This window comes from Chelmon rostratus, chromosome 12 (genome assembly GCF_017976325.1).
Source record: "Chelmon rostratus isolate fCheRos1 chromosome 12, fCheRos1.pri, whole genome shotgun sequence".
NCBI classification, from domain to species: domain Eukaryota; kingdom Metazoa; phylum Chordata; class Actinopteri; order Chaetodontiformes; family Chaetodontidae; genus Chelmon; species Chelmon rostratus.
Window position 1 is genome coordinate 26300327 of NC_055669.1, and position 18447 is coordinate 26318773.

Below are 18447 nucleotides of genomic sequence, written 5' to 3' on the forward strand. Positions count from 1 at the left end.
TGTGTGTGTGTGTGTTTGTCTGTGTGGATATGTGGGGCTCAGCAGTATAAACAGTAGATATCAGAGTTAGTCAGTCCCTGATTTGAACGAATTGGTCCCAGCTATGGCTCTGGCTTTAGCTCAGAGGTTGCCATGAAATAGCTGTAGGGGTCAGTGACTCGGTGCGTTGCCCCTGTCCCTAATAATAATAATAACAAGAAGAAACGCGCAAGATAACAATAGTGACTCGGGGCGTTGCCCCACTTATAGATGTAACAATAAGTGACTCGGGACGTTGCCCCGTGTCCCTAATAAATTACATGGACGTCAGCACTGACACTGCTCATACTTTCTCAGTGTATAGGTGTAGGCTACATATTGTATGTATATTACAATATTACAATGTATATTTCATTCCATTGTAATGTAATTATTTGTATACAGGCCTATGTTCAGTGTATGTGTAGCATGAAGGGGCTACAACTTACATTTCACGGTGCGACACTGTGCTGTGAAGTGACAGTACCTGTAATCCTACATTTCCCATGATCCCCCTGCACACGGAAGTGCGTCATCGCGCCTGACCTTGGCACTCTTCTTCACTTGATTTTGTACTACGCGGAGAGGACGAGCATGGCGAATAAAGAACCCGGTGTAAGTGTTTTATAGCTTTAAATTGAATATGAAATGAATATATGTCACATTTCTGCAGTCAGTGCGGTTGAACGGAGATGCTGTTTCCCGCCCTTTGTACGCCGGTTCGCGATGTTAGCAATTTTAAAACAGCAGTTAGCTGCACACACGTGAGCCATGCTGATGTAAGCTAGCTTAGAGTTAAAATGTTACTTAAATGTTATTCAGAAAGCTTCAAGTCAAAGACGAAGACCGACACTAAAGGTGGAGATTTTGTGAAAGCTAATTAATGTTGTTTATCTTACATTTCATGAACAGTCTTGCAGGGATATTTAAGTTCGTCTCGAAGTTTCTTTCCGTCATATAGCAGGGATCCCAGTTCCCGTCTAAAAATCTAACGGATTTATATGTCCTCGCATATCTGCACATGAATCCGCATGATAAAATAGTGCTCTAAATGTTATAGACGTTTGTTGACTTTCCTCTTTAATTCGGCATATGCATGTACATTTGTACTAAAAAAACGTGCGCCTGAATCCACTAATGTTACTCAGGCTGTTTGCACGGCTGACATCCGAAAATACTACAAGCAAGCAAACACAAACGTTGGTATTCTTTTCTTGATATTCTGTAGGTTATTTCTAAAAGGAATTACAGATTAGAGCATATGAAACAAAAAAAAAAACAACCAACAATTGCTTATGACGAACGTAAATTATTACCATTGGCTTGTGTTGGCTAACATTAAAACCATGGACTTTTTGAATGGAGTTGTCAAACATGGTTACACATCTGCTACGAAGGTCACCAGTGTCATGGCTGTAATAATGTTCAACCAATAGCAGCTCCATTTGAAAGGGAATCACGTTGCTTTTTACCCTAAAACCAGCCCAGTGTGTGTTGTCATGTTTAGTACGAAACGTTATGTATATGAGCTGCTTTACTCAAAGCATGTTGTTTGTGTTGCAGGGTTTTCTGCAGCAGCTGCGGCAGATAGCAGGCAGGATGTCATCAGGACCTCGGGGCGCGGGGCTCGGCGTCAAACTGCTGATTGGTGCAGGAGCTCTGGCTTATGGAGTGAAGGAGGCAACGTACACAGGTAGTCTACCTTTATTTCATGTATACATCTGTTTCTCACCTGAACACTCCAGTGACTGTCTGGAACAGTTGAATTGGCTTTTAAAGTGGTATTGATAAACTGCAATGTTATCGGCTCTTTTCTCTGCGCTTTTTAATGTTTTGCTGTAAAATTGTGTAAAACCGCTGCAGCGTCTCCTCAGCGCTCCGTCGGGTCCGAGCTCCTCTGACTACTCTCATTTCTGTTCTGCAGCAAAACCTGAGAGACTGAAAAGACTTAATCAACAATAGTCTTTAATCTTTTAGACTTTAATCAATAGACTAACAGATGTTTGAGTGTTAACATTAATAATAAGTTATCTTATTTAGAGCAATTAGAGTCCAGTCTTTTGAAGGCTCAGAGTTTCTTCCTGTCCTGACGGGGGCAGCAGAGCATCAGACGGCGAGCAGAAGAAGCTGCTGAGACGTTGTTGAAGGCAGTTCTGAGGTTCAATGAGTATTTTAGTTTGTGTCAGACGCGGTCATGATGCGAGCGTTTGTGTGTCCTCCAGTTGAAGGAGGTCAGAGAGCCATCATCTTCAACAGGATTGGGGGGATGCAGATGGACACAGTTCTGGCCGAGGGACTCCACTTCAGGTAAGAAGCTTCACCAGCAAAAACACACACACAGCGATGCTTTATTCTTTTTATATTGACTAATGAGGACAGAGGCTGCCGACAAGTCAGAAAACAAAAACAACAAGTTTCTGGTCCTAATGAGAGCCAATGAGCTCACCTCTGAAACATGAAATTCACTGGTTAATGTATGTGTAGACGGGATGTTAAACCTCCATCTTGTCTCGTCCTGCAGTTCTTCTCTACATTTTCTGTTTCTATTGTCAGACAACTGAGTGAGCTCTAGCGTTAACTAACGAGCTGCTGCGCTGCAGCTGGAATTATTATTATTGCATGATCACAACATGAATGGACAAAATAAACAAGAATGGAGGTTAATGACAGCAGCTGTGCTGTGAGATCGACTGTACTGACGTTTAAAATGAGAGATAACAGAAAGTTGTACGCAACAAAAGGTTGTCATATGAAAGAAATAACACCTTTCACCTGTGAATAAAAGAAGAGAAGGAAGTGTGGATGTCAGGCGAGTTCATAAAATGGTCTCAGAGGCCGATGATGTTCTTCATTCAGGCCGTCTGGGTGGTTACTAACATCTGTCTGCTCAGAAATACTGATGTTTGCAAGTATGATGCTTGGAACAGGAATGCTTCTAGCTTTGCCAGGACCCCCTTGATAAAAAAAACTTGTTTTTTTGTTACCATGACTGATGTGCAGGAAGAGCTGCAAACTGTCATTTCTGGATGTGGATGATTGAGGTTTTTCAGTAGCTGATGCTGATATGCAGACAGCAGGGCAGCCAGCAGCACAAACAAACATTTATCTAACAGTAAAGTTACTGTCTGCATCGCTTTGTGTTTGGTCCCATCGGACATTTGTTTAACAGAGATGTATCATCCACCTGAACACAGAAAAATATTTGAAAATAAGAAATGTTTATTGTCCCTCAGACATCAGCAGATTATCTCAACACGCCTGTCTCTCAGTAGTCGTTTAATATCCAGTTGATGATACGTGTCGTGTTGTCGTAGGAACAGTTTGTATGAAATAACCGCATGAAATGGTCTATTTCTAGGGATGCACGATAACTGTTATTTAAAAACGATACCGATATCCGATAACACACACATATACCTAACATCATTAGATCAATACCACAAACAAAACCAAGACTAGACTGATCTATGTAAACAAACTGAAGAAGGGCAGTCCATAGTAAGTCAAGCACCATCACGTCCATGATTAAATCTTCAATAACCTCAGCCCGTGGGTCATCTTTGGCAAATTTCTCTGACTTTTCGAAAGCCTCGCCGACGTGTGTCAGTCCCGGGTTGCTTCTTGGTGGCTGCCTTGCTAACGTTAGCATCTTTAGCAGGCCGGGCGTCCTCATACACTTTCCAAACTCCGTCAAAGCGGTGGTTATGTTTCAGGTGGCTGACCAGGTTTGAAGAAGCTCGTGCCGTTTCTCGCTCCTCGTGGAACTCGCTTGGAACGTTTGTTACGAATAACCAGCGAACTGTCTCCTTCGGAAACTTTGAAGAAGTCTGAACTCTGTTTTCATAAGCACGCTGTGCCGCATGCTGCATTCAAGGTGTAACGTACATTCCCCCGTTCCCTCATTTGCCAGTCGTTCTTTCGGCCTTTTTAAGTTCATGTTTCTATTCCTCATGTGTAACATGTGTAAAAATGCTGCGAATGTTAATTCAAGTCACCAACTACCAAAATTATGACCGAGTTAACGAGTTGTTTTCTGGCATGAGGAGGTATTCTTGATTTTTCCCAGTGACAAAGAGTTTTTCTGATTATGCCAACGTCACATGAACGCAGCATTCACTGCAGGCCATTCGGGTCTCATAGTGGGAGCGAGGCACTGCCGTGCTGACAAAAACACGTATGTTATCGGGGCTGTTCGTGATGATATCAGACTTATCGGAATGACGTCATAATTTCCTGTTTTCGGCCCGATATTTATCGTGCACCCCTACCTATTTCATATCACTTTTTGAATTGTAGGTTATATATTTGAAGTTTCTGGTCCCTGTCAGGTTTTTCGTACCTGAACCACGTCCATGTGACAGAAGTGGCTCCTCTTTTAGGTGCAGCTCCTCGTTTCGCCTGGCTGGTCCTCCTCCTCCGTCAGAACGACCTCGTCCTCCACATGTGTTTGTCTTGTCTTCATGCAGCTTCGTCCACATGATAAAAATGTTGCTGTGAAAAGTCTCACCTGCAACGCAGCAAAATAAATAAATGAATGAATGAATGATATGAAATGAAGGTTTTTCAGCGTCACACGGTGTCTGTCTCGCTGAGTGTGTTGTTTTCATGAACGAAGTGTGTGTTGTTGTCTCCAGGATACCCTGGTTCCAGTATCCCATCATCTATGACATCAGAGCCAGACCCAGAAAGATCTCCTCCCTCACTGGAAGCAAAGGTCAGACACAGAAATGAAACTTTGAACCATCAAACGAACAGAAAAGAGTGAAGCCGGCCGGCTGCTGTGTGATTTTCATCTTAAACAGTCTCTTAACTCAATCCAGTCCTGGAAATACTCACATCTCATTATGCAGAATGGCCCATTTCAGAATCATGTTCATTATATTGCAGGATTATAATGATTTAAGAATGAATGTGTTCATCACTTTAATGTTGCAGCTGGTAAAAATGAAAAGAAAGAAAGTTATTCTGCCAGTTTTCTTTCATCCGGGTTTTTATTAAGCTGCAAAAACTGCGTCATTCCCAAAGATAATTTGGAAAAATCTTTATCTTTCGTAGCCCTTTGAGTCCAAGCTTCCGTCTTCAGAGTGTTTGTTTCATCCAGCCATCAGTCCAACACCCAAAGATACTGGAGTTACGATCACACGCTGACAGTTATACTGGTTTTTGTAACACTTCTTGAAGAAAAGCAGCAAATCTTCACATTTCTAATCCAGCAGAGAATCTTTTTCTGCTTGAAAAGTGACTGAAACGATTGGTTGATCTGAACAGTTGCAGATTCGTTCTGTTGAGTCTGACTGGATGATTTTATTGGCAAAGAAACGTGTGTTTGATGTCATGTACAGTCTCCATGACGGAGTTTGTCCACCAGAGAGCGATGAAGAGCTCTTTTTTTCACACTCTCCAACACCGCACATCCACGTCACTGTTCTCTAAAAGCAGATCCAAAATATAAATGATATGAATATTAGCTCACATAATGTTTTAAGATTTGTTTTAAACTCTTTTATTGATATTAGCCTCCAGCATTGATCACCGTCTGAGTTACTAATTTGAGTGCAGACTGAATATCCAGGTGTGTTTCCAGAGTGAACCAGAAACAGTATTCTGTCCATCCTGAGGTGAGCAGCAGCTGTAAACACACCGTCTCCTTCTGCCTGTCGTTGCTCAGACCTTCAGATGGTGAACATCGCGCTGCGAGTCCTGTCCCGGCCGCTGGCGTCCAACCTGCCCATCCTCTACCAGCAGCTGGGACAAGACTACGACGAGCGCGTCCTGCCCTCCATCGTCAACGAGGTGCTGAAGAGCGTGGTGGCAAAGTTCAACGCTTCTCAGCTCATCACACAGCGCGCACAGGTAGCAAACACTCACACCGCCGCCGCCGTCTCCAAGCAAAACACCACCTTCACGCTCAGCGGCCACTTTATTAGGCACACCCTCACGATCCACCACAGCTCTGCAGCAGCATCCACCTCAGAATGTCAGAAAAAGTTGTAAATGTTTGTAACTGAGTCGTATTTCAAGGTGCTGTTGTATCATAATGAGAGGTGTTTCTTACACCAGTGATTATAACGCAGTCCAGTACAACACCATAACGACCTTTGACCTCAGAGTTAAAACTGAAGAAATGTTTTATCTTCGAGGTCCTGAAGCAGCAAAACTAGCACCAACAGAACATTGAATTACTTAAAGGTTGTATAAGTTTGCTTAATGACTGAGTGTGTGCTTCAGTAGTGCATCAGTAGTAATAAACAGGGATGCACGATAACTGTTTTTTAAAACCGATAACCGATAACTTTCAGCTCCTAAAGGCCGATACCTTTAACACACAAATATCCCTAACATCATGACATCAATACCACAAACAAAACAAAAAACAGCGCGCACAGTGAGAGGCGGTTGCTAGGCAACGTACATGTTTACTTTCAGAGCCGCTGTGCAGTGAGAGATGTGACAGACGAGTAGGCTCATTTTAAATCAATAAAATGTGTTTTAATCACTATTTTATGTCACATTATTGAATTCTTTAGTAGTGAGCAAAGTTCTAAGCGGGATAACATATAGTGAGCAGTTTCCTACGGAGAAGCGTCGCGTCGGGCGTCTATGTCATCCTGAAGGAAGATACATGATCCCTTACTTAGACTGATCTATGTAAACAAACTGAAGAAGGGCAGTCCATAGAAAGACAAGCACCATCACGTCCATGATTAAATCTTCAATAACCTTAGCTCGTGGGACATCTTTGGCAAATTTCTCGGACTTTTCGAAAGCCTCGCCGACGTGTGTCAGTCCCGGTGGCTTCTTTGCGGCTGGCTTGCTAACGTTAGCGTCTTTAGCAGGCCGGGCTTCCTCATACGCTTTCCAAACTCCGTCAAAGCGGTGGTTATGTTTCAGGTGACTGATCAGGTATTAAAGCTTGTGCCATTTCTCGCTCCTCGTGGAACTCGCTTGGAACATTTGTTACGAATAACCAGCGAACTGTCTCCTTCGGAAACTTTGAAGAAGTCTGAACTCTGTTTTCATAAGCACGCTGTGCCGCATGCTGCATTCAAGGTGTAACGTACATTCCCCCGTTCCCTCGTTTGCCAGTCGTTCTGTCGGCCTTTTAAGTTCATGTTTCTATTTTTTGTGTGTAACATGTGAAAAAATACTGCGAATATTAATTCAAGTCAGCAACTAGCAAAATTATGGCCGAGTTAACGAGTTGTTTTCTGGGATGAGGAGGTATTCTTGATTTTTCCCAGTGACAAAGAGTTTTTCTGATTATGCCAACGTCACATGAACGCAGCATTCACTGCAGGCCATTCGGGTCTCATAGTGGGAGCGAGACACTGCCGTGCTGACAAAAAAACACGTATGTTATCGGGGCTGTTCGTGATGATATCAGACTTATCGGAATGACGTCATAATTTCCTGTTATCAGCCCGATAATAAATATCTAGAATTTGAGGGAATCGAATTCAAAAACATTGAAACAAAACTACAAAATGTAGAAATTCTGTGACTAAAACAAATGTTTGAGTTTTAACCAAACTGAACATTACAGGTATAGAAAAAGTCAACGTTATGGCAGAACAGTTGCACTGGATTGCTTCAGATTGTCCAGGTGTACCTAATAAAGTGGACACAGTGTCTCAGCCTAGAACTGAACATACTGAAACTCAATGACAGATGATGGTATGTTTGCAACTTCTGCATTTTCCAGCAGTGTTTGACTCTAGCATCTGTTTCTGAGGCCGTCATGATGTCACTATACAGGGAGGTGTTTCTGTTATTTAGGCCACCCTCATTGACACAGATGGGGTGGACAGAATAATAGAAACACCTGTTGGTATAAAGCAGTGCAGCTCAGCAGCCTCCAGAATGATCCTCTCGAAAACCAAACCATGTAACCTTCATGAAGGAGGATTTACTGCAGGACTGGACTAGTTTTAACTCTCCGTGCCTCATCAACTCCCCACTGAGTGTAAATGAAACTGCAGGTAACCATAGCAACAGTGCAGATGCTTCAGGCTCTGTCAGCAGTTAGCTTAAACTAAGCTAACCGTGCGTTAAACGGAGTGCATGCATTTTAAAACTCCAATGACCTCTGAGTGTCTGGACCAAGTCCCGTCTCGACGTGTCGCTCGGTATCAGGCAGGCGCAGAGAAAAGAAACGTCTGGTTTCACCCCGCTCCAGGTTTCCCTGCTGATCCGCCGAGAGCTGTTCGAGCGGGCCAAAGACTTCAACATCATCCTGGACGACGTGGCCATCACCGAGCTCAGCTTCAGCCGGGAGTACACCGCCGCCGTGGAGGCCAAGCAAGTCGGTGAGGAAGTACAGGAAGTTATCAGCTGATCATTTTCTAAATGATCCCTCAGTTTGAACTGATTTACTTCCTTCCAGGCAGCCAGTTGACTTAGTTCTGCAGACATTTGAAACTTGTTGAAGAGAGATAATTCATGATTTAGGCGTCTTTGACTGTGCCGTCACTGTGATGTGGTAGTAGTGTGAGTAGACTCTCTTATGATTAGTTGTATGGGCAGAGGGTGTAGGATTTACATAAAGATTTATTTAAAGGCCAAGGTTTCCTGGCAGGGCCCTAAACTGTCACTTGTTCGTAAGTGTACAAAGTCACATAAATAACCTGAATATCAGTTACAGATATCAGAGGCCTGATGTGACTGATGTGTGTGTGTCTGTTCCTCTCCAGCCCAGCAGGAGGCGCAGCGAGCTCAGTTCTATGTGGAAAAGGCCAAACAGGACCAGAGACAGAAGATCATCCAGGCTGAAGGAGAAGCTCAGGCTGCCAAGATGGTGAGTTCATGTTCAGTGGTGTCAGCATGAAGGAGCGCGAAACTTCACACTGAGCGTCCATCAGCTGGTGGTGGAGGAGTACTCACATCTGTACTCAAGTAAAAGAAGTAATACCTCTGAAAAGAACCAGAGTGTTACCTGTTACAGCAGGCGGACACGGAGCTCATTTTAATTACTTTATAGACTGTCGGATCGTTAATCTAAAGCACATGATCATATTTTATAAATGGATCAGGTTTTGTTTGTAAAATGTTAATCTGTAACTGTCAGATACATGCATACAATTTAAATACTCAAGTAAAGTACTTCAGTGCAGTACTTGAGTAAATATACTTAGTTACTTCAGCCACAAACCACGTGTTAACAGCTTCTTTTGTGCTTTCATGAATCTGCTTTTGCTCACTAGCTGCAGAAATAGAGAGAAGTGTTTGAGTGAGATTTGGGTTTGTGGGTTTTCTCTGGAGGTCGTGTTTTAAAAAATCACCTCCTGCTCGGTGGCGTGATGACTCGTCCGTGAGGTGAGCAGGATTTGTCTTTGCTGCTGGATTTCTGGGTTATCAGATTAGTTCGGTTATCAGTTTGGATTCGGTTCGCAGTCCTGAAGTCTCTCATCATCTTCGTCATCATCGTGACTGTTGTTATTATCTTTGTCTTCACTTTTTGTACGAACAGTGACATCATCGAGCTGTCAGTCTCTTCGTGTTTTCAGGAGTTCCTGGAATCAAATCAGGAACTTAAAATCAAAATCAAATGAAACTTCGACTTTGTTTAAGCAAATCTGATCTAAAATGATTCTTTAGTTATTATGCCCCATTCTTCAAATTACTGGAAACGGCGTCTAGACCTCGGCCTCTGGGGGCCCAGTGGCCTCTCACTCAGTTTCCCCATAGACCTCCATTATAAAAGAGACGTCTGTGAAGCTGTTGCCAGGTCACCTGCAGCTTGCAACAAGTTGAGCAGTTATCACTCTTTATGAAATGTTACGATTTCTACCTGCGTGACATCATCGCAGTGTGAAGTCTGCGTGGCCTGTCTGACACTAGTTAGCTTAGCTCGCTAGCACCGTTGACTTAAAGGTCGAGCAGTTGAAATGCTGCTCTGCGACATTTCGCTGTCCAAACCTGCAGCCTGAATCTAGCCTCGCGCCAGAGGCTGCTCCGTGTTTAGATTACTGTTTGACATTACCGAGAACTGGAAAGACCTGTCGAGAGCAAACCAGAACAGATGAAAGCCGGTGAGGACGGTGACGATCAAATGAAGCGTTTGACAGATCGACACAGTTTTTTTAGGTTAATGCACAAACAGCAGAGGCTGAAGCTTGTGTCGGGAGCAGCTGTGTTTCCAGAAGGTGACGGCCTGCTCCTCGCTGCTGTATGAAGCCTGTTGTTGTGTCCTGGGGGGGTTTGAACAGAAGGTATTCATGTCTGTGATCGCCCCGCCTGCTGTGGTTTCTCTCTCAGCAGTCTGTGAAACATGGAGACCGACATGTTGAAAAGTAAAACGATTGTTTGGATTAGCGTGTTGCATCTGCAGAATCTGTCCGGCTGCGGCAAAGTGACTCCTTTCATTCTTAGCTGAACTAATTAAAGTGATTTATTTAGCTGTTTAATTAACACCGAAAACCACCTCCAGATCTCAGATAAATTCCTGTTCTGGCGTGAACAGACTAGACCTCCCCCTCATCATTATTAGCACTTATACAAACACTTCATCCAAGTATGCAGTAATTATTTTCCCTGCCTGTCAACATGCGTGAGAATATTAAAGTTGAGACACGCCTGCAGCTTTGATCCTCGTGATGATGATGTTTTCTCTGCTCGGAGAGACCGGCTCGGCCTGCTGCGGATCAGCCTCGGGTCGACCGCCGACTCTCCCCTTTGTTGGACGTGTAACACTATTTTCCTGTGAATACACTAACAGTTCAAATATCTGTGTGTCAGCTGGGCGAGGCCGTGACGAAGAACCCGGGCTACCTGAAGCTCCGAAAGATCCGGGCGGCGCAGAACATCGCCAAGACGGTAAGAAAGGTTCCCCTGAAACTGTTCTGAATGAGAGTTTCTTCATGCTGAGCTGAGCAGTCCTCCTCCTCCAGGTCCAGGTCAGACCCTGAGCAGTGATACAAAACCTCAGTTATGAATGAAAGTCAAACTTTATTGTCCTCAAGCAGGAAATTTGGTTTGCAGCCAGAATAGCTGAGTTTGTCCGTTTAAAAACAGCAACAGTCAGTAAAATCCAGACATCACCAGATCATCCTAAAACCACGCTGAAGCCCCCGCAGGTCCGGTTCACCCAGAATCTGTAACGTCCCGAGTCCTGATACAAAAACCAGGCCGAGAGTCTGCAGCCGAGCTCACAGCTGGCTGCACTTCAGCTGGACGTAAAATGTTCACCACGCTCACCTTCTTACTTTAGCAAATTAGCATGCTAATGTCAGCATTATTAAAGTGCAGCTGAGGCTGATGGGAATGTTTTTGTGTAAAGCATCTCGTGCGGGGTGTCTGTAAGCCTTTAAGAGCACATGTTCAGTCTGTGTTCTAACAGTGTTCAGGTGCCAGTAGGGAAGTTAAACAGGTTTTTCTTGCTGGGATCATTCCTCATGTTCATATTGCCGATCCAAGATCAATTCCCTCAGGCTTTTTCAGTGTGGGGACTCAATCTGAGGGCCTTGTGTGGTGCTAACATGTATCAAAAAATGTGAGGCTTCAGCTGCGTGAGTTAGTGGATATCTTCCAAAGTGGCAGAGTTTTAGTTCTATCCCATAAACACTAACTGCTCATGAATTCAGCCTCGTCCTCACTTCAGGACTGTGGATTCTGTCACGTCACTCAAACTGAAAACAGTTTTTAGACGACTTAGAATTAGTTTTTACCAGAAATCTCGTCAGTTTAATTTGATCAAACTTCCAGGCAGCTGTGGTGCATCCTCACATCATCCAATGGCCCTCTGATGGGTCCAGAGCCCCAGTTTGATAACCACAGGTGCAGTTCAGTGAAGTGGCTCACTGAGGCCACCAGGTGGCGCCAACTGAACATTTATTTGACAGACGTCAGAGGAAACGTAGGCAGAAACAAACCTCCAGACTCATTTTTCCCACAGTTACTTTGGTCGGCCTTTTAAAGTTTTTTAGTTTTATTTTGACTGACGTTACGATAGAATGTGTACACATCCCATAATATAAAAAACAGCACCTGATGCTGCCCAGAAACTACAACAGCTCCTGTCTTCTTCAGGTTTCATACCTGATCGGTGTGTTCAGGCGATTTCAGTGTGTCTACAACTGATTCTGTCCCAGCTGGTAATTCTCTCACATCACAATAAAACGGTGGAAGATTATAAAACCTGGAGACTAAAGTCAGGATAATTATTAACACTTTATTTTATCCATATAAACACTTTATGGGAGGGTTATAAAACATTAGAGGTGCAGCTAACAATTATTTTAGTCTGTAAAACTTGCTCACACACACCAATAAACCTGTGTTAGTTAGTTTAATGTGGACGTGTGATAGCACACGTGAATAAATCTTTCATTGTGTTTAAATGTGTATAAATCAGTCAGCTGGTCTGTGAACGTGAGACAATTCATCACATATAATCATATATAACTGTGTTCAAGCACTCGTTAACTCTTTGTATACATGTGAGGACTGTTGTCAGAAAGGAAAACACTTCAGGTGTGCTTGTATCTGCTGACAGTGTCTCACAAAGCCTTCATGGATAACTGCAGGTTATTTATTTTGTGGTCAGCCTCCAGCCCGTATGTCTTGATGTGACTGTGTGCTGCCCCAGTATTGATGGTTAAATTATTCATTATGGGGGTCTGAGCGGCGTTCTGATGGCTCGACCTCGCAGTGTGAGCTCACAGCATCACGTCATGTGGACCCGGCGCTCTGGTGGCGGCGGCGGCAGCGGCGTGTGTTTCCTGTATGGATGGATCACTGTGCTGTGAATCAGCTCAGTGTTGAAGCTCTGACAATGTTCCCATTGTGCTCGGCAGCAGCTCGTCCAGGCCTGCACGCCGAGAAACCTTCCACCTGTGTTTTCTCTCCTCTCACTCGCCGTGTGTGTGTGTGTTTGACCTGCAGGTGGCGCAGTCCCAAAACAAAGTGTACCTGAGTGCCGACAGCCTGGTGCTCAACCTGCAGGATAAAGACAGCTTCGAGTGAGTCTGAACACTGTTTTTTTTTTTATCCTGTTTGCATTGTCAACGTGTCGACCCGCGCCGGGTTGAAACCATCAGGAGAAGCTGGGTGCCAATGCACGATGTCAAGTTGTCAAGTTTTGCAAAATAAGCCGAAAATGCTGAACGTTTACAGCTGCAACAAAAGATCATTTTCATGATCGAACAGGCTGCAGATTATTGAGCTGATGAATCGTTTAATCTAGAATACGTAGCAGCAGATATTCCTTCATTATTACTCTAATACTGGAATCAGGATGTCTCGAAGTGGCTTTAATAGTTAATCAATTATCAGACTGGTTGCTAATAAAGTTGTGCCTATCATCTGATCGACTGACAGATCGTTTCAGCTCTGCAAACGTTAAACATCACCTAAACAACAACTAAACTAACACACAGTGGAGAAAAAGTAAAGTTTTGATCCACGTCTGGAACCACGAACGAGATTCAGGCCCCTCTTCAGCTGCTTCCTAGAGCCAAAGCAACATCCTGGTGGTCTCACTGGACTTCTGGTCCAGAGTCAGGAGGGAAGATGGGTTTAGGTTTCTACACCTGTTCAGTCAGACGACTTAGGAGTTGTTGAAAGGTGAAGAGCTAGGCTAGCGGTTTCCCCCCGCTTCCAGCCTTTGTGCTAAGCTAGGCTAAACGTGAAGCTTAGACCTCTTAGACTGCCGATGCTTTGTCGTGACGCTGTTGTGATGTTGAATCTCTGTGTTTCTTTCAGTTTGTCGCTGAAGTAAGACGCCGTCTCCCCGTCGGTCTGCCATCGTTCCTCCTGGTTCATTTCTGCAGAAACGGATCCTCTTCGTCACGCACTCGCGGCCGCCGTGACTTCAGGTCCATCTGTGAATCTTTTCGCTTCGCTTTGTCACAATCAGAAAAAACCTTTTATTTGTTCCCCTCTGACAGAAAATCTGCTGCTGTTGGTTTTCAAGTTTGTTCTTGCTGAGAAGTTTCAGCTGGGAAAGATTATTTCTGTACATTTTCCACGTGGACACTCGGGTTTCATCAGTCCACAGTTTGTTACATAAATAAGCTGGAAGCTCTGAGAAATAACAAGTTATTTTGGTTCCCGCTGAGACTTTTCCAGTTAATTACACCCAACACCCGACTTGAAATAAAGAGTTTTAAAGTTAAGCTCCAGTTTCATGAATAAAATGTGAAAAATTAGGCTGTAACCAAACCTTTAAAGAGTCAGTTCTCCCAAATCACAAACACTTAACCAGCGCTGGTGTCTGAGTGTCTGCAGCTCTGCTGTTATGTATGACTTTATTCTTGTCGTCTGAATGTGATTTATCTGCACTCTAACGCTGGTCCTGATACTCTCTCCATCAGTTATACATTCAGATCGCTGCAGAAGTGAAGCTGCTGATTAATCCTCTGATTAGTTTCTTGATTATTTCCCTCATTGTTTCGGCCTAATAAATGTCAGTTTACTGGAAACCGCCTGTAACGTGTTCAGAGCCCTCGGCGATGACGTCCTTTCTGTCAGAATTGTACCATTAAAGTTAACTTATAATAAATAATCTAAATTTGTGCTTTATTTCAGTTTGTGGAGCTTAAAACACTAAAACGCTTCTTTCAGAAAACGGCAGCATTTCCCACTGACGCGCTGCAGCCACTTTTATCTCAGATCGAGCGAGATATCAGAAAAAGTCTTTGTGAATGGGGTGAACTGACCCTTCGTGTGATGAAGGACATGAATCCTGCAGTCCTGGTCTGAGGGGAACCTATCGATTATAGACGTCGTCGGTTCGAGGAGCGGCAGAGCAGCAGCTCCGCTCTGGCTCTGATGGACTCGGACCGCAGAAACCACCTCTGAGGCGTTACAGCGTCGGTGCGAGTTCACGAGTGTCGTCAGGCTGCTCCGACGCGGCTCTCGCGGCGGCTTTGTGTTTTGCAACACTTCCACAAGCGTTTCATTGAGCAAAGCCTCTGCTCAGCCCCGAGCTAAGTATGAACATTGTTGAGTCACCATCGTTAATACCGGCGAGTATTTATGTGGAGAAACGGCCTCGTCCGACACGCAGCGGGACCCCTCACACACTGTTGTCTTTGTTGTGGCCGAGTGTAAATGAAAAGCTCGTATGTTGTGTGTGTTTGTTTGACTCTGGGTTCAGACGTCCGGTCTGCTGCTCCAGGTTTAAGCACTAATTAAATTTACATTAAACAAATGAAGTTGTTTTTTTTTTTTTACTTCTTTGTCTCATTAGAGGGTCGAGTCCTTCATTTCGACATCAATTAAAGCAAATTTCTTTCAAAATATGCTTTTCGAGGTTGTCTTGTTTTAATTCATTAGTGTGTGCTGTGAGATTTAAAGATGTTTACTGAAAGAATATCAGAATTAACTTCCTCTGTCCTCAGGTCTTCAACTCTCAGACGTGACCTCAGTTTTGATTCGCTGAGAATCAAAAGCTGGGACGTTAATCTGTTTTCCTGACGTCTTTATTTAAATCAGAAATGGATCCGTTTAGATGAGAGACCTCATTAGGTGTCAAAAGATGTCTAACAAAACATGTATACCTCGGCTGTGCCTGACAGTTATTTCCATTATTGATTAATTTATCCATTATTTTCTTTTTGAATGATTATTTAATCTTTAATATGTCTCATTGATCATAATGACCAAACAAGACGACGAGTCTGCGGCCATGCTAGCCACAACAGTGACAACGCCACGACGATTAGCAGGTACAATGTTTACAGTGTCCCCCTGCTAAGTTTAGCATGTTAGCATGATGTAATGCATATATGGCATCTAGCTACAGCTAATTTGCAGCCCTGATCCCAGGTCAGGCTTTTAAATCTCTCCTAAAACTGCAAACCAATGCGCCAGGTAGATTTAAAAAAAAAAAAAAAAGAATCAGAACAAAAACGCCAGGAAAGACGAAGCAGGCCTAAAGTTTACCATCTGAGTTAGCATGTTAGCTTGAGTTCTGCAGGTGTTTTGTCATGAAGCAAAGTTTAATGAAAATCATTTTTGTTGAAATTTTCTGCTGACAAACGGCAGAGAAAACAAAAACTGCTTATTTTTCATTCTTTGGGTTCAAAATATTCACTCTCACCTTGATATCAAGTATTTCACCCGTGCGGCTTTCTAAGATATAGAAGCAGTCTAACAACAATCTGTACAAACTGGTTCAGTTATCATGTATTTATGATTTTGTTCATTAACAGAAGAAGGGAAAGTTCTCAATGTGAAGTTTTCTCTAAACTCAAATAGCACAAGAACTAAATACAGTCCAGTCTGGTGTTCTCACAACATGAATTTAAATCAGGAGTTATCTGATGAGTAAAGAGTCATAAAGTGTGTTAGCACTGTGATGGCCAGCTTGCATAAAGAGATTTATTTTATTTTTATTTTTTAAATCCTGATTTCTATATTCCAGGTGTGTTCTGACAGAATGTGGGCTCACCTTGACTCCCTCTGAAGCCAACATACACACGACATGTCGTGAATATTCATGCTACCAACCTCTCTGATTTATTTAATATGTTTTAGTTGAACAAGTCTTGTTTATTCCATTAACTCCTCCACCCTGTAGTTAAACTGACGTCGCTCTCTATTGATGAGCTGCAACAGTTAACATGACGCAAGAGTGTAAGACAGCAAGGTGGAAGAAAGGGCAAAGACTCTGACTACACATTGACTACACTGACGTGCATACTTCACGTTAATGTGGTGTGTATTTAATCAGGTGATGGGCCGCAGCCGCCCGACGGAGACGAGTGTCTCGAAAAGTTTATGTCCGGGTGGGAGGGGTTGGCCGCAGTCTTTCCTGCTCGCCTCAGGGTCCTGGAGGAGTGCAGGTCCTGGAGGGATAGCAGATTGCAGCCAATCACCTCCTCAGCACAGCGGATGATGCGCTGCAGTCTGCCCTTGTCCTTGGCAGTGGCAGCGACGTACCAGATGGTGGGGGAGGAGGCGAGGATGGACTCAGAGGTGGCGGAGTAGAAGTGCACCATCCTAGACTTTGGCAGGATGAACTTCTTCAGCTGCAGTACATCCTCTGCTGGGCTTTCTTGGTGATGATGGTGCCCAGGAAGTTGAAGGGCTGCACAGTGTGATGGGGGCGGGTGGGGCTGGGCGCTTTCTGAAATCAACAATCAACTCCGCTTTCTGTATAGTGTTGAACTGCAGGTTGTTCTGTCCACAGCAGGTCTCCGGATGGTCGGTCTCCCACCTGTAGGCAGACTCAGTGAGGGTGGTGCAATCTGCAAACTTCAGGAGTTTGACAGACTAATGGCTGAAGGTGCAGCTGATGGAGCACTGGGGAAAGGGTACAGCCTTGGGGGGTGTTCGGTGCTGACGGTCATGAGGTCAGAGACGTGTTTCCCCAGCTTCACATGCTGCCTCCTATCAGACAGGAGGTCTGTCTTGTAATACCACTTTGTACCTCAAGAGGTGACAGTGAGTCACTGTAGCATCCAGCAACTCTAAAGTGGTTTTCTTGCCAGGTTTGGCTCCTAGCACCTGGGGCTGACCCTGATTTAACCCCTGCTTGGGCCACTGGAGGTGATAAAGTCCCGCCATGTCTTTGTCGTCCCCGGAGTCAGAGTCCAGGTCGGACTCACTGTAAACCACCTCAGCACTGTATTCATAGTACCTGGGTCGCCCTCGTGGTACACCGACACTCACCAGTGCTTCGCGCTCCCAGTCCAGGTCAGAGTCAGCTAACAGGACCGCTGGCCTCACGGCTAACTGAGCTAACAGCTACAGTTAGCAGCAGTTACTCTGGCGGTGCGCTGCCCCCTAGTTGTTAGGAGTATGAGTTCGACAGTTCTGAAGTTCTGCACATTTAAAGCTGGTCGCCCTGACAGAAGAGGGGCTCGCCTTCAGTGAGTTCAGATGAAAACATTGTCATTAACAACATTAAACTGACGCGACAGGAGTAGATGGAAACAGTGTCACGTTAAAGTATTGATAACCGCCTCTTTAAACGACGGCTGCGTTGTGTTCGAGTCCCAGTAAACCACGACAGTGAGACAGCGTGCCGGCGTTCACAGGACCCTGAGACTGAAGCAGCTAAATGGAATTCAGCCATCGTTCGTTTTGTTGTCTGAAGCCGAGCTTTTCCTCCTGTGAGTTGTCAGAATGAAGAAGGCCCGTTTGTCTCAGAGGGCTCTACCATCGGTACAAAATCCAGCATCCTAAGACCCTGAATGTGTCATTTAGAGCCACGGACATACACAAGTTAACCGACTCACACCAAAAACAACTCGACAGGTGACATCTGTTCTGCATCATCTGTTCGTTTATCAGTATCTCAGTCATTTATTCATCTTTAACTGATTTGAGGCCTTCGGCTAATTTCGTCAGTCACGTGACCCTCATCATATTTGTCCCCAGAGCCCCCCCCCTCTCCTCTCCTCTACCGGGTTACAACAACAAAAAAAAGAAAAGATAAGATGGCTGCCGAGTTATTTATAGCCCGAGCAGAGAGGCTGCAGTTCA

General features: G+C 44.3%; 1 protein-coding gene across 1 annotated transcript; it reads left to right on the forward strand.

Annotated features, from left to right (window-relative positions):
- The first annotated feature begins 546 nt into the window (after positions 1–546).
- LOC121615139 (prohibitin-2-like) lies at positions 547–15162 on the forward strand. Its single transcript, XM_041949342.1, has 10 exons — positions 547–633; positions 1582–1711; positions 2241–2325; positions 4653–4732; positions 5687–5871; positions 8195–8324; positions 8709–8812; positions 10753–10830; positions 12898–12974; positions 13717–15162. The coding sequence occupies exons 1-10, from the start codon at positions 613–615 to the stop codon at positions 13730–13732; spliced, it is 906 nt and encodes a 301-aa protein (XP_041805276.1). The 5' UTR covers positions 547–612; the 3' UTR covers positions 13733–15162.
- Positions 15163–18447: the final 3285 nt, after the last annotated feature.

What these genes read in the sequence shown, in the direction of transcription:
- LOC121615139 (XM_041949342.1), top strand. Translation starts at nt 613, where the DNA reads ATGGCGAATAAAGAACCCGGT. An exon ending in GAAGGAGGCAACGTACACAG is followed by an intron (nt 1,712 to 2,240) that starts GTAGTCTACCTT and finishes TGTGTCCTCCAG; the next exon opens with TTGAAGGAGGTCAGAGAGCC. An exon ending in CTCCCTCACTGGAAGCAAAG is followed by an intron (nt 4,733 to 5,686) that starts GTCAGACACAGA and finishes GTCGTTGCTCAG; the next exon opens with ACCTTCAGATGGTGAACATC.